This window comes from Ranitomeya variabilis, chromosome 3, assembly GCF_051348905.1.
Source record: "Ranitomeya variabilis isolate aRanVar5 chromosome 3, aRanVar5.hap1, whole genome shotgun sequence".
In the NCBI taxonomy this organism is placed as follows: Eukaryota; Metazoa; Chordata; class Amphibia; order Anura; family Dendrobatidae; genus Ranitomeya; species Ranitomeya variabilis.
The window spans coordinates 472,964,049-472,979,578 of NC_135234.1; the positions used below are offsets into that span (position 1 = coordinate 472,964,049).

Genomic DNA, 15,530 nt, shown 5'->3' on the forward strand with positions numbered 1-15,530 from the left:
AGCCGGATAGTGTGGTCCAGAACACCCTTCCTCTAACAGTACTACCAGCTGACTCCGCACTAAAAATCAATGCAGGGAGCTGAGCTAGCAGCCAAACCTTCGGTGCAAAAGTGCTCTAGACTGTGTGACCTGCTTAGGGTCAAATGATGCACAAATCTGCTGTTCTGGAGCCTCATGTAATGGGAATGCAGTGTGCCGATGGGTTCCCATAATAGCTGGGTACATGCTGTAGGCATATACAGGAATCAGGGCTATATACTGAAATACTGACGTTAAGGTTAAAATCCCCAATGGGGACAGAAAAAAAAAGTGAAAAAAAAAAAATAAAAAAAAAATAAAACCATATTTGAATCATCTCTCTGTTCTCCATTTCAAAATAACAGAATGTAAAAAATAAATAAGCAATTGGTATTGTCACAATTGTAAATGTCTGATGAAAATATAAAATTGGATAACTAGTATGCTAAATGTCATAAAACACAGAAAGAAAAATGAAACATAAAAATTGCCGTTTTTGATCACCACACATTCCACTTAATAAAAAAAAAAAAAATCACATATGATGATCTAATCCAAAATTGTACCTTAGAAGTGCAACTGTCATTATATAAAAGTTTTAAATATAGACAATGCATAGTGCTTCTGATCAGTGGGGGTCTGGGTCTTGAGTACCCCACCGATCGATCATATCACTATTCTAAAGTGTGCTCCTCCTGCATGAGCAGTGTACAGGCTCAATAGTAAGTCTAAATGGACACAAGAGTGAGTGAATTTACAGAAGCACTATCCATAACTACAATATATAAAACTTTCATAAAATAACAGATACCCTTTAAAACTACAACTTAGCACACAATAAACAAGCCTTCAAATAGGAAATATAAAAAAAAAGTTAAGGGTCTCAGAAAAAAATATTTTTGTAACTGTAACGGGGTCTGCTGTGCTGGAGTACCTCTTTCAGTACCACCCTGTGGTTCAGGAGGTCCACTCTGCTTTGGCTGGATTCTGAATGAAGGACGCTGACTGGAATTCCTTGATTACATGGGCGCATATAAAATATCACTGCTTCTCCACGTATTTCCAGTGTGACAACTCTTTACTCACCGAACACAGAATATATATCACAACTGATACAGAGGGCAGGCCAGACATACATTACAATAGCCGCAGGTGGCCGGAGCCTGCTGATATTTACTGTGGGAATTACAAAGGTGGGGGAGGTCAGAAGGGGGATATCTTGTCTCCTCTGCCCAGGGGCGCAGCCTGTGGGCTGATGCATTAGGGACATATATCTCACATGGAACCTATTCTATATACAAATAACTGCATAACATATTCTGGGTGCTGGGGGGTTCTGTAACAGTAACCATTAAAGTAAATAGTGCTGTTCAAAACTACAATTTTTTTTTGCAAAAACATAAGCATTATGTGAAAAGAAAAAAAGTGAGGATTCTTGGAAGAAGGGGAGGGAAAAAAAAGTAAGCGCATAAACTAAAATCTGCATGTCATTAAGGGGTTAAAGTAAATGTGTGCCTCATTTTTATATCTATCTATTTTGTGGGTTATGGGCTCCCTTTAACAACTAAGCACTAATTATAAAGGTCATCCGATATCCCATTTTGTCATTAAAGGGTTAAAGTAAATGTATGGCTCTTTTTATATCGATTTTGTGGGTTATTGGCTCCCTTTAACAACTAAGCTCTAATTATATCGGTCATCTGATATCCCATTTTGTACTGCTCTACGATAACAGAGTTTATGAAGAATTTTGAATTTTACATTCCATTTTGCTGCAACATGTTAAACATGAGATCACAAATTCAAAGAACAAAGATAATTGAATGCGTACAGTTAAACTATAACCCTACAAGTAATGTACTACACGTAAAAAAACCAAAACTTAAAATAGCTATCATTTTTATTAGAAATATTTAAACGAACATATTAAGTCATATTTAAGTATATGCTTTCCAGGAAAAGTACAAAATATATAAGTGGACATAAATTGGTAAGGGTATAGTACCATATCAAATCAAGGATCAAGGTTTATAATAAGTCATGCAGATTTGCACTAACATATTGTATCTAGTTACCTTGTATCCATCTGTTTACAATGCATATGCAATAGTGCACTTCAATACATGATAGTAAAACAAATACAGTAAATCATGATCACAGATGTGATTAATAGTTATCCAGACAGTATCGAGAATTTCCACAAGCCCCAACGCGCGTTTCAAACTCTGGTTTCTCAATAAAAAATCTGTCACAAGGCTATGCTATGTAATGTGAGTGAACAATGATGTAGGGAAAGAGTCCCTGATTCCAGCGAGCTATCACTCACTGGGCTGTGGTTTTCTCTTTCAATACAAATCAGTGTTTTATCAGAAGGACAGGATACCTCATACATCCTAGTCCAACCACGCCCCCAGCACTGATTAGCAGCTCTCCATCACGACTGCTGCACCCAGTAAACTAAGTGACACGTCGCTGGAATCAGGGTCTCTGTCCCTACCTCATGATGCTGTCAGATTACATAGCAAAAACTGCTATCACATTCCATTTAAGGTAGTCAACAAACATGAGCTAGGTACTCCACTTCATAGCCAGTTGTCTGTTCGAGACATGGTTAAGCATTTTTTGTATCATGAAAATTGTAGTATTCACTAAGGCAGCCTCATCGGCGAAATTGTATTTTACTGCTGGAAATCTATGACAGAAGCACTTTACAAATATATATATGCAAGCAAACATTTACTCTGAGTGGCAAATTTGATGGGGAGAAGGGTTTCAGATAAAGCAACGCTGTTATTACAGTTATTACTTCTCACCCAATTACACTTTAGTAAACTGAGGCACGGTGAGATAAAATAGCTTGCCCTGGGTCGCTGGTAAAAATGGAGTCTGTATTATATTCCCAAGCTGAGAGAGATTTGTTTTGTAGCATATTGTGAGCACACAACTGGTATTCCCTTCAGCTAAGAGCGGTGCTTGGCTAGGAGGACAAAATGCTAGAGCGCAGCTCATAGTACTGTGTGTTATGAGGCTCCTGTGTGAGATCTGTCAGTATATCTCTTCCCACGCACGGCACAGGAATTATTATACATAGAATAGTTAATGGACGGGAGAGAAAGCGAGAGTTGTTCACCTCCTGCACTAATCCAATGTTGCCGAGTACACACAATAATATATAACAGCTGTGCATGATGGCGAAGCAAAAAAAGATGCCATTCACACCTAAGATGGTACTATAAGGGTTAACATTACCCATAAGTACTGTCCTAGAAATGGTAATATTATAAATATGTTCATGTAGTGTAGATTATTTTATTATAACAAAAACTATACAAAAATAATTTGTTGTTCACTAACTTATTGTAATCCTACTGTAGGTACCAAAAAACAGGAAACCGGAGCTAAAAATGACTAATTTGTAAGAGGACCCAGCGTCCATCTGACATCAAGAATTAGCAAGCACAGATATACATTTACATCCTACTAATAAATGTCATTCATAAAATCAGAAATCTGCTAACAAGGAAGATCTCAGGTGTGAAGGAGAGAATGGCTAATGAAATCAATCATTAAACCTTCCATAAGCTAGTTCAGATATAGTGTGGCAAAGATGGCGTCTATGTCCTGAGCAGCACCCTGGAAGGAATTTTTGGAATGTGAAGAAGTCACTGGACATTGGACTGAATACCATATATGGAAGTGAAGTTGGAATTTACCAATCATAGACTGACACCATTACTATTCAGACGTTGTGCACCACCCATTTCCTGCCTGTTTCAAGATTCTTTTGTCCTGAGAATAAAGTGCAGTTGTGTGTAAGCCTTTGCTGAGTAAGGAGTGTACACCTAACTATGTGTTCGATGTGTCTCTAGGCCCCTTTCACGCATCAGTTTTTTGCCATCAGTCGTAATCCGTCGAATTTGGAAAACAAACGGACCCAGCAACTGATGCTGCCGGATCCGTTTTTTTTTTCTCATAGACTTGCATTAGCAACGGATTGCGATGGATGGCCTCACATTTCATCCGTCGTTCGCCGGAAAATTGTTCGTCTGGCGGCTGGAGACAAGAAAGTAACGTTTTTGCGTACGTTGAAAAAACGGACAGCGACGGATCCATCACCGTTCGTCGTTTGCTAGAATGAAAGGCTATGGGCGCCGAATCCATAAAATGACGGAATCCGGCGACGGATTTCGTTTTGTTTTTTTTAACAGAGTGCTCCAATCCAATTAGCCAGATCAGCTAGTCGGATCTGTCCAAAAAACGGATCTGTCACATTTGTTTTTCACAATCTGTGACAGATCCATCGAGCCAACGGATTGTGACTGATGGCAAAAAACTGATGTGTGAAAGGGGCCTTAAGCTAGCACTCGGCTATTTATTAGGTCAGGTACAGGCAATCATTTTAGGTCTCACCTTAAGAGTTCATCCCCGACACAGGTATGTGAAAAAGAGTTGAAAAGGCAGAGGTCAAACTTTCTACCTAAGTGGCTTACAAATGGGTCTCACCACTTGTCACCCGGGGTCAGAAGGCCAGTGAAGACCTAATTGAGGACCAAGGATACATGGGTTAAAAAATCTTTTTATGCCATTGACCACTCCCACTTGCATTTCCTCCGTGCGCATTATTACATTTAATGTTGCCACCTATAGCCTGGTAACTGGTACTGAGTATTTCCTTAGTCTAGGAATAATCAAGTATAAAGTGTCTCAGAAGACCCTTTATAAATGAAGAAATGGTTCCATAAAGCATACAAAGCAAGGGCACCTCAGAAGTCATTTGGAGAGAAGTGTGAGATAACACATTGTACAGTGAGGAGATCTCCTGCCATAATAGAAATATAGGAGGACACCATCACTAGACGTCCAACATTTAACCTGGGGTTGAAGGACACCTCCAACACAAATGTGAGACTGAGGGGCACATTCTATGTCATTTTGCAGGGATCTTTTACCATTGTGAGAGGATTTTTAAGTTGAGATTCTGTAGTCTACAGGAGACTAATAGTTTCCAAATGTTGTAAATGGAGTTGTAAGGACCAAACCTGGTGCCAAAGACTTGAGGTGGAAGCACAACAGTAAGTACTGCATTTAAGGTCTTGCAGGAGGTCGTGAGCCTCCCATTATAACAGCTTGTGTTATTATACCATAGTCTAGGACTGTAGCTCTAATCCTTAGTTTTAGAAAAGGAGGATGCAAAAATAACAAGGAATTTCCAGCTGTGCCCAGTTTCAGGTTTTGTAAAAGAAGAGTTAGGAGGACCAGGGGGGAAACTAGGCAAAGGCGTGTCACAAATCTGTCCTAGATTGTAGAGAGGTACCGTATATACTCGAGTATAAGCCGAGATTTTCACCCAAATTTTTGGGCTGAAAGTGCCCCTCTCGGCTTATACTCGAGTCATGATCGGTGGTGGGGTCGGCGGGTGAGGGGGAGAGGGCGCTGAGGCATACTTACCTAGTCCCGGCGATCCTGGCGCTCCCCCTGCCCGTCCCACGGTCTCCGGGTGCCGCAGCCTCTTCCCCTGAGCGGTCACGTGGGACCGCTCATTAGAGAAATGAATAGGCTGCTTCACCTCCCATAGGGGCGGAGCCGCATAATTCATTTCTCTAATCAGCGGTGCCGGTGACCGCTGACAGAGAAAGAGGCTGTGGCACCGAAGACCAGCTGTCCGGGGGAAGGAGCAGGACGCCGGGAGCAGGTAAGTATTACATATTCACCTGTCCTCGTTCCACACGCCGGGCACCGCTCCATCTTCCGGCGTCTCTCCGCACTGACTGTGCAGGTCAGAGGGCGCGATGACGCATATAGTGTGCGCGCCGCCCTCTGCCTGATCAGTCAGTGCGGAGAGACTCCGGGAAGATGGCGCCGAGGAGCTGCGGCAAGAGAGGCGAGTATGTGTTTTATTATTTTATTGCAGCAGCAGCACAGCTATGGGGCAATAATGGACGGTGCAGAGCACTATATGGCACAGCTATGGGGCAATAACGGTGCAGAGCACTATATGGCACAGCTATAGGGCAACGGTGCAGAGCACTATATATATGGCACAGCTATGGGGCAACGGTGCAGAGCACTATATATATGGCACAGCTATGGGGCAACGGTGCAGAGCACTATATATATGGCACAGCTATGGGGCAACGGTGCAGAGCACTATATATATGGCACAGCTATGGGGCAACGGTGCATAGCATTGTATATATGGCACAGCTTTATGTGGAGTATCTATGGGGCAATGGTGCAGAGCATTGTATATATGGCACAGCTTTATGTGGAGCATCTATGGGGCCATAATGAACGGTGCAGAGCATTATATGTGGCACAGCTTTATGTGGAGCATCTATGGGGCCATAATGAACGGTATGGAGTATCTATTTTTATTTAGGCTTATACTCGAGTCAATAAGTTTTCCCAGTTTTTTGTGGCAAAATTAGGGGGGTCGGCTTATACTCGAGTATATACGGTACTTAATAGTCGAGGAGAGATTTAATACATTTGTAGTTATCTCTGGCGGTAACCAGAAGATTCCATGGACTTGGGTACACAATCTATACCCATAGTTTAGTGTGGTTATAAAGTACACAATTACAATATGGAAAATCAGGGAGACCAGTGCCTCAATTTGCCTCTGAGCATATTAACGGGGAAGAAAAGGTCTACCACCATTCTATACAAAAGACAGGACTATCTTACAGATCTTGCATAGTTTATCACAATATGATAATTTGGGGAAGTCATACAATCTAGAATATTTATTTTATTTAGAATATTAAAGTGTTTACATAAATATAGAATAAATGCATACAATTATAAGGACTTTATTACCATGAAAGTCCTATCATTTCTAAAGTAATGTAGCCAAGGCATAAAACATTGTGATTGCTTAGCAAGTCATTTTCCATACACTTCATTCAAGAAACCTGTTCATCTGCACACTTCAAAACTGAAGGCAAAAGGAATATTAGAGTGAACGTGAAGTGAACATGTCATTCAAATCTTATACAGGCGCTTTAGGGAAATGTTCATTAATGCACAATATTGTCAACAGAAAGAGGATTTATACAGGATAAGGTGCAGAATAAGAACATCTTATATCGCCATTACAATTTTTTTTCTTATCTTCCAAGAAAATCCTGAAGTTACTTAGGCAAAAAACCTCCAAAACATACACCCTTAATCAAGACAGTGCAGTTTTACACATATTCTTTACTCATCAAAAATAAATCTTTAAATCCTTGTTATCTTTAAGGAGCTTAAGATTGCTGGAACCCTGCTGTTTCTGAGCAATGTTTGTTATGTAGACAGAAAAATGAAACAAAAGGCAAATAAAACCAAACATTCAGAACACTGTGCCAAGAAAGAGATTAGTGATCTATAATGAGAAAATATGGGAGAAAACCCCTCAAAGAAAAAGAAAAAAGTTCATCCGTTTCCTATAACCAACTTCATTTAATTTACAAATGCAAATAAGCTCGCTAGAAGAAGAATGTTAGAAAATGAATACTTACATACTGAAAGCAGCTCCTGACACTGGGCTCTATGTTACTTCCACCAAAGGAGGCCACTTCACCCAGCTGCCGTGGAATCTGAATTGCATCATGGAGGAGAAGGCCCAGTCTTCGTTGGTCACAAAATCCAGTAGAACTTGCCACTTGCTTGAAAAGATCTGCAGATTGAATTTAGCTTACAATGACACAGGTATCAAATCACCTAGAGACATCACATTCATCCTCCCACATGTGAACGGTCCTCAAAAAGGTGTCAGCAAACCTTAGACGGTTGTCTGCTGACTGCTATTCCTCCTCACTCCCCACATAAACATATGCACTTTGTTCAGCAGGAAAAAAGGATGGGGCATTGAAATTCAACAAGTCTAATCTTACTTTTCTACAACATCAGCTTTAGAAGGAAAGCTAGCAGGCACATATACCCAGTATATGTATCTTATCCAGACCATTCTGCAATATTATAACGCCATGCTCTTATTTTGATATCCTACATAGTTTGGTGCTGTCAGGAAAGACTAAGGGTACTGTCACACAGTGCAATTCTGATCGCTACGACGGCACGATTCGTGACGTCGCAGCGTCGTATGCTTATCGCTCCAGCGTCGTAGACTGCGGTCACACTTTGCAATCACGGCGCTGGAGCGATGCCGAAGTCCCCGGGTAACCAGGGTAAACATCGGGTTACTAAGCGCAGGGCCGCGCTTAGTAACCCGATGTTTACCCTGGTTACCAGCGTAAACGTAAAAAAACAAACAGTACATACTTACATTCCGGTGTCTGTCCCCCGGCGTTCTGCTTCTCTCCACTGTGTAAGCGCCATAGCCGGAAAGCAGAGCGGTGACGTCAGACGTCACCGCTGTGCTCGCTTTCCGGCTGACAGGCGCTCACAGTGCAGAGAAGCTGAGACGCCGGAGGACAGACACCGGAATGTGAGTATGTACTGTTTGTTTTTTTTACGTTTACGCTGGTAACCAGGGTAAACATCGGGTTACTAAGCGCGGCCCTGCGCTTAGTTACCCGATGTTTACCCTGGTTACAAGCGAACACATCGCTGGATCGGTGTCAAACACAACGATCCAGCGATGTCAGCGGGTGATCAAGCGACGAAAGAAAGTTCCAAACGATCTGCTACGACGTACGATTCTCAGCAGGGTCCCTGATCGCTGCTGCGTGTCAGACACTGCGATATCGTATGGATATCGCTAGAACGTCACGAATCGTACCGTCGTAGCGATTAAAATGGCACTGTGTGACAGTACCCTGATACTTTACTCTCAATCCCATCCACAAGGTCATTAATAAAGAGGTTAAAAAGAATTGGTCCTAGCACAGATCCCTGCGGTACCCACTGCTGACTATAAATCCCATTTAGAGAATATACCATTTATGATAACTGTTTCCTGTCATTTAACTAATTCCTTGCCCATCTGCATAGTTTCCCCAATGCTTGCCTCCGTAGCTTCAGTATAAGGCTGTTATGTGAAACTGTATCAAATACCTTTGCAAAGTCACAGATAGCTTTTTAACCTCATTTGCATATCAATTCAATTGCTGCTTTCTCAGTAACAGACTGTTTAGGTAAAGGTATTGGTGGACTAGTCTTTTAACGGTAAAGAGCAGGGTGCAATAGCTCAGTTACCAAAATAATCAGTTTACTGTAAGGTGAAATTCTCAACCTTTACACGTCGTGGGTATACACAACACATATAGTAAGTATGATAGGAGGGCTGCAGATGGCACAGGACCCGCGAAGGATCTTCAAGAAATTCTAGATAGGATATTCAAGATGCCGACAAATCCGCGATCCTCCAAAATCAGGCAAGGGAATCACAGAGTTCAAAATTTGCATACTTTCTTCAGGGCTATATGACTTCACGTTTCGTGTACGTCCTGTCCACTTCCTCAGTATTGTCTTCGCTATGTACCTGAGGAAGTGGAAGGGAAGTCCACGAAACGCGTAGTCTTATAGCCCTGAAGAAAGTATGCAACTCTTCTGAACCCTGTGATTCCCTTGCCTGATTTTGGAGGAGCGCGGATTTGTCGGCATCTTGAATATCCTATCCTGGACTAGTCTTTTTATGTATACATAGTTTAGGGTGTGAAATTCTGTTGACAGATTCCCTTTAGTTAATGTGTGTGGGGGCCTTTATATAATATAATCACACCTTTGCTATTATTGCTGGGCTCACTACTAATATCGTCTTGCTCAGTATCTCATCCTTGAACATTAGAGTATGACTAAATGATTATACACCATTGGGCTCTTTATCACTTTTTAATTCATCTTGCTGAAGATATTGGCTGACGTTTTCTAGATTATAACCACTAGGAGACTCAGGAAGAGGCAAAATACTCCTCCTGGAAGCCTCCCAAAGTGACTATTTCACATTGTGACATAGTATTCTGCTGTAATATCATTTGCAGTGTTTGATGTCATTGAGATAGCTCCAAGGAAGTCGTTAATTAACAAATGTTATTAACATTGGTCAACAAGATATAAAACTGAGGCAAGCCGTGTTGCACTGCAATTTTCATAACACTCTATTCCCCCAATGGGACTAAATACTTTAACATATTGTTCAACCTGTTTCATTTAGGAACATGACGTTGAACGACAGAGCAATGGGGAACCATCTCATTTGTTTTCCTTGTTCACTTTGTGAAATCATGTTCAATTTCCTAATGGAATCTGTAAAACATATCTGGTACGTGGTAGACGGTGAAAACATTTACAAACTATTACTTAAAAGGCCCACTTAGGCCTGAAACGAGGAATTGTAGATACTATAAATAATATGACTGTAGCCACTAAACAAAAAGATAGAAAGGATTTTATGTTGGATTGTCCCACACAACATAGGAGGAATTAATAAGATTTCTCCTACCAGTAGTCAAAAGTTATCCTGGGGGGTGTTTAGTGGAACCACGTGATCATACATCAGATACAGAAGAGGAGAACAATGTCAATAGAGTTCCTACATGGCTGGATGAAATGGGGTAACTGCTTAGAGACTTCATCACCTAATCGCCATCATCTATATACCTTGGTCATGTCCTGCACAGAACTCTTCAATACAATGTCTCTGTAGTTTAGCTTCATGGCAACTGTGGTATATTCATTGTCGATTTTTTTTAACAAAATTCTTCAAAGGAGAAAACAATGAATTTTAAGAAAAATCAAAAAGGCTTTTTTTTTTTTTTTACTTTTTGTAGAAAAAAAGTTGCATGAAATGCAAAATGTGTGCAAAAATTGGGGCAAAAGAACTGGGAAACATAAAATCACTGCAGGGGACTGATGCATTTGCGGCAAAATTTTGCGACTTTTTAAAAAAAAAAAAAAAAGTTGCATTTGATGTATCCACCTTATACATATGGAAAAGCCCCACTGATATAAAAATCAGAAAAATAAACAACAAAAGACAACGATAAAAAAAAGTGCAAATCGATTGATGAATTTGTAGCAAATCAAAAAGTTGCTAAATGAGTTATTCACGCTCCAAAAATGGTGAAAATGCAGTGATGAATATAGGGCCCCAAGTATGTAGATTAACTGCTACTGCTCATACATGTTAAAAGTCTTATGATATTTAAAATTTAAAAAAAAGTCTTATCATAACAAGTATTCTTATCAGTACCAGCCAACCAAAACCAGATAATATAGAGATTTTAATAAAGTTAATAAAAATCAGTAAATTATATGCCCTTGCTATTCAGAATTCAGTATAAGACCACAAGCACACGTTCAGTATTTGGTGAGTTTATCACCTCAGTATCTGTAAGCAAAAAGCAAGAGTTTAGCGGAAATGGGCCAATAACGCTCTGGAAACCTTCTGCCAGCTAATTCAATGACAATCCTGGAATGTTGCGCACATGATCAGTAATTTTCCTTGAGTATTTGCAGTGCGTTTTTTTCTGCAGCATGTCAATTCTTTGTGCGTTTCTGCAGTGTTTCCTACACACTGACTTCAACTGAGTCAGTCAGCGCCAGATTTATAGATGCGCCTTTTCTAGGGCGGCTAAGAGCTGATATCTTTAGCCTGTGGGGGATGGGCAATATCCATGGCTCTTCCTAGGCTATTAATATCATCCTGCAGCTGTCTGCCTAGCCTTTGCTAGTAAGCTTTTATAGGGGAACCCTATGTAAAAAAAATTCTGGGGTCACCCTGCAAACTAGCCAGTAAAGCCTGGGAACCTTTGTGGCTTTTGGCTCCTTCCCAGAATATTAACATCAGACATAAGCAAATGGCTTTCCCTCAGCTGGTTATGAAAATGACGCTGGAGCCCACGCTATTTTTTTCCCCATTTGTTTCTTTAAATTAAAAGTTGCTGTTTGGTTCCAACCTATGTAGGTTCATTATGTTAATGCTCCTGCATTGGCTGGTGACTGTGTGTGTGTTTGTGTTTACTTACCATCTTAGTAATGACAATGTCGGGCTGACAACTTTTCATTTCATTACTAAGCCTAGGGCTTTGTGTCAATGACAGCTGCTGACACCAAGCCCTAATCCCATTACTCTAATGCTACTGCATCAGAATGAAAAAGGTGGTGTTGAACCAAGAAATTACCGTATTTTTCGGACTATAGGACGCACCAGACTATAAGGCGCACCCAGGTTTTAGAAGTGGAAAATAGGGGAAAAAAAATCTGAAGCAAAAAAAAATGTGGTAAAATATTTAATAACATAAATAACATACTATTATATGTGGTGTTATTATATATAATAGTATGTTATTATGTTGGAAGCTGCGGGACCAGTGTGGTGTCTGTAAAGAACTATATGAAGACACTGGAGGGTGAGTATAAGAATGGGGGCACAGGGCTGATATTGAAAGCACCACTCCAGCACTGCAACAATAACACTGGAGTGCTGCTTTAAAATCCCATGGGAGAACTATAACTCCCAGCATGTCCTGCAGATCCTATCACATGCTGGGAGTTATAGTTCACCAAAGGAGTGGCAGAGTGCTTTATTGTGTTTTGTAAAGACTAACCTCATAATTGTGGGAGCCAGCCTGTGGTGAGGTAAAAGCTGGAGCATCCCATGGCTGCACACACAGAGCCCTCTCTCTTGTTGCCTTTCCACAGCGCACGCGCAGGACATAAGAGGAAGCTGCAGATTCTAGGTGGGAGTCTGAAGGACCTATGATGATGTCAGAAGAGGGAGGGCTCTGAGCTGCCATGTGATGCTCCAGCCCGCCCACTTCTGACATCACACAGGTCCTCCTTGTGCACCACAGACAGCTCAGCGTCCAGCACAGGCAGGTAGACAGCGATCTCCTGGCCCCTGCTGCTGCTGCCTCCTCCCCCGGACACACAGATTCTCCCCAGAATCAGTGCTGGGGAAACTGTGTGTCGCTGCTTAAGTGCAGTATTCATTTGCTGCTTCCCGCTCACTGCTCAGCTGATCAGTGGGCGGGGAGCCGCTAATGAATATTCACTGCACTTAATCAGCGGGGCCATGTGGTTTCCCCAGCAGCTGATTCCGGCAGCGGGGACATCCTGAAGTGGGATATCATTGCGATCCCACTCGCTGCTGCCCCCCTCCCCACATGCTATATCCGTACTATAAGACGCACCCACACTTTCCTCCCAAATTTGGAGGAAAAAAAGTGCGTCTTATAGTCAGAAAAATACGGTACATCACAAAACTTTTTGTAATATTTTTATTTCACTCAAAAAAGCCTTAACTGCTGTACAAAAACGCACCAAAAATTGCGGCAAAACACACTTTTTTGCCACAGTATTTTTGCTGCCAAGAGATGCAGAAATCTTACAGAAATTTCTGCACGCAAATAGTCAATGTGCACACATAGCCTAATAGAAACACATCACCACTTCTGCATTTATCACCCATTCCTGGTTTTAGATTACAGATACTGAGGTAAAAAACTTAAATACTGAATGTGTATGCATAGCCTAATAGGCATAGATATGGCTTGATTAGCTCCGATTCCCACCAAGATCTCTCCTACCTTTGCAATCATTGGTCACAATGTCTTTCTCTACTATAGTCCCAATCTCTGTTCTCACTTTTTCCTTCTAACGCTCCCTTCTTGCCCACTTACGCTCCTCTCTGCTTCTTATTTACATCTATTTTTTAACCCGATGGCTGCCTTAGTCCATTTGCCCGACAGGAACTACCAAAGGTCTGGATGATTCTCAGGAGCGGCACTGGGCTATACACTGGTCTGGGCTATGTTACTCATTTAATTGCTACATTTACTGAAAATAATATTGTGTATCATCAGGAAAGGGAGTCTTGCAGTATTACAGCTTGACTCCATTCTCTTGAAAGAAGCCTTTAAAACATTTTAACATTTTGGGTTAGAGTCACAAATGTTATAAGATAAAACATAACACCTTTTCAATCCCCCATCGGTCATTCCCAGTTGCCATATACATCCACATAATAACTGCCTTCAGCTAGTATGTACAGCACAACACAATTAAGGCTAGAGACTGCCTGCAGCAAGCCCATGGACGGATGTGGCAACATCACCGAAGACCACCAGAACAATGGTGCTAGATTGGCCAGGGAGTAGACCAGATGAGTATTGCCAATATTTTCCATTATAGCAAATTTTCGAGTTACCTACATTTTTTAAAATCTGGACAGCCTCTTAAATCATTTTTACAAACTAATACCTGATATTTAAGAAAACTAACTAAACTTACTTTTTTTTTTATTTTCAAGGCAAAAAGAGCTGAACTCTATGTGCTGGTTGTTAGAGATATCTTATTTCCTAGCAGCTTCAAGCAAGGCAAAATTCGCCCCGTGTAAGGTGTTTTTCCCTGTTCGCTAAATAACAAGGCTGGTTAATAAATAAGCACTTTCCCACTAAGCTCAATTTCCAACACGATTTCAAAGCAAGTCACAAGCATGACACAGACAAATTATTGTGCTTCTCTGTGCTGCCATTTTATCACCCTCTGGAGGCTGTTTCCAGCTCCCTCCATTAACACCATGTTGTTTTGGTGCTTTTCTGTCCTTAAGCCTCAGCATGTTTTTCAAGTTCAGCACTTTTGATTTACCGATTTGTTTACAACTTGGAATTTGTCTAGGCATAAATGAATGTGGAAAAATGATACTGAAGCATACAGATTCCACTTGTAATTCTTATCAATATTATTACATCTCTGGAACCTTTCCCAGATTCTTCAAAACAACCTTTACAGTCAGAAACCCCAAATTCTTTTCAGATGTCTTCTATCTCAAGTAATGTGGCTACACATTATCCAAGAGCTAATTTGGGGGTCAGTAGTGACCAATAAATTACGCAGAGTGTAATATTACTGATGAACCTAAAAGTCTATGTAGTATCTTAAGTGCTCTAATCAGATTTAAGAAAATCAAGCTATAATAAATTTTCGAAAATTCTAGCTGTAGCTTGTTTCATTTGTAAGGAAAAAGGATCAGGCATGTTAAAATCCAACATGCCCTCTTTCTATATACCCCAAACATGGGAATGGACAACTCGTGGTCCAATACATTGAGGTGTCCTTGTGAGCTTTAATTTCTGAGTTTCTCAATTGACATGAAAACAATATATACTTACATCTGTACTTGTCTTCCAAATGTGCTTTACATAGAGATATAATACCAGTTTTAAAAGACAAAACACGGATTCTTCCAGTCCGACCACTATGAGGAAATAAGAAAGGAAAACAAAGATGTTAGAAAAATCCTTTCAAATATTAGCCATTATAAATATTCTTTTCTCAAAAAAAGTTGAGAAATTAGCAGGATTAAAATAAATAGCTTTAAAAAGGAAAAAAAAACTTTAAGGGGAACGACAGCATGAATCAGATACTGGAAGTATTTATCCTGCTCAGTAATGATTTTCAACTCTCAACAAGAACCACTATTGTATTCCAAGATTCTTTTTTCAATATTTTGTCTAGAATTTAATTTATTTTATTATTATAATACACTTAAAATATTTAGCAAAAATTGACAATGATATTTAGAATAAAGTGTAGCCGTATGGAGCATAACATAAGACGTGTTA

At 40.5% G+C, this 15,530-nt stretch overlaps 1 protein-coding gene across 9 annotated transcripts in view; it reads right to left on the minus strand.

Moving 5' to 3' along the window:
• Positions 1 to 15,530, minus strand: part of DMD (dystrophin) — a 3,762,639-nt gene that overhangs the window by 92,219 nt on the left and 3,654,890 nt on the right. For all 9 annotated transcript variants that reach the window (XM_077296691.1, XM_077296689.1, XM_077296692.1 and 6 more), the window contains 2 exons: positions 15,078 to 15,163; positions 7,521 to 7,678 (listed from right to left, as the gene is read on the minus strand). In XM_077296691.1, the coding sequence (XP_077152806.1) occupies positions 7,521 to 7,678; positions 15,078 to 15,163 (244 nt within the window). The remainder of the gene's footprint in view (positions 1 to 7,520; positions 7,679 to 15,077; positions 15,164 to 15,530) is intronic.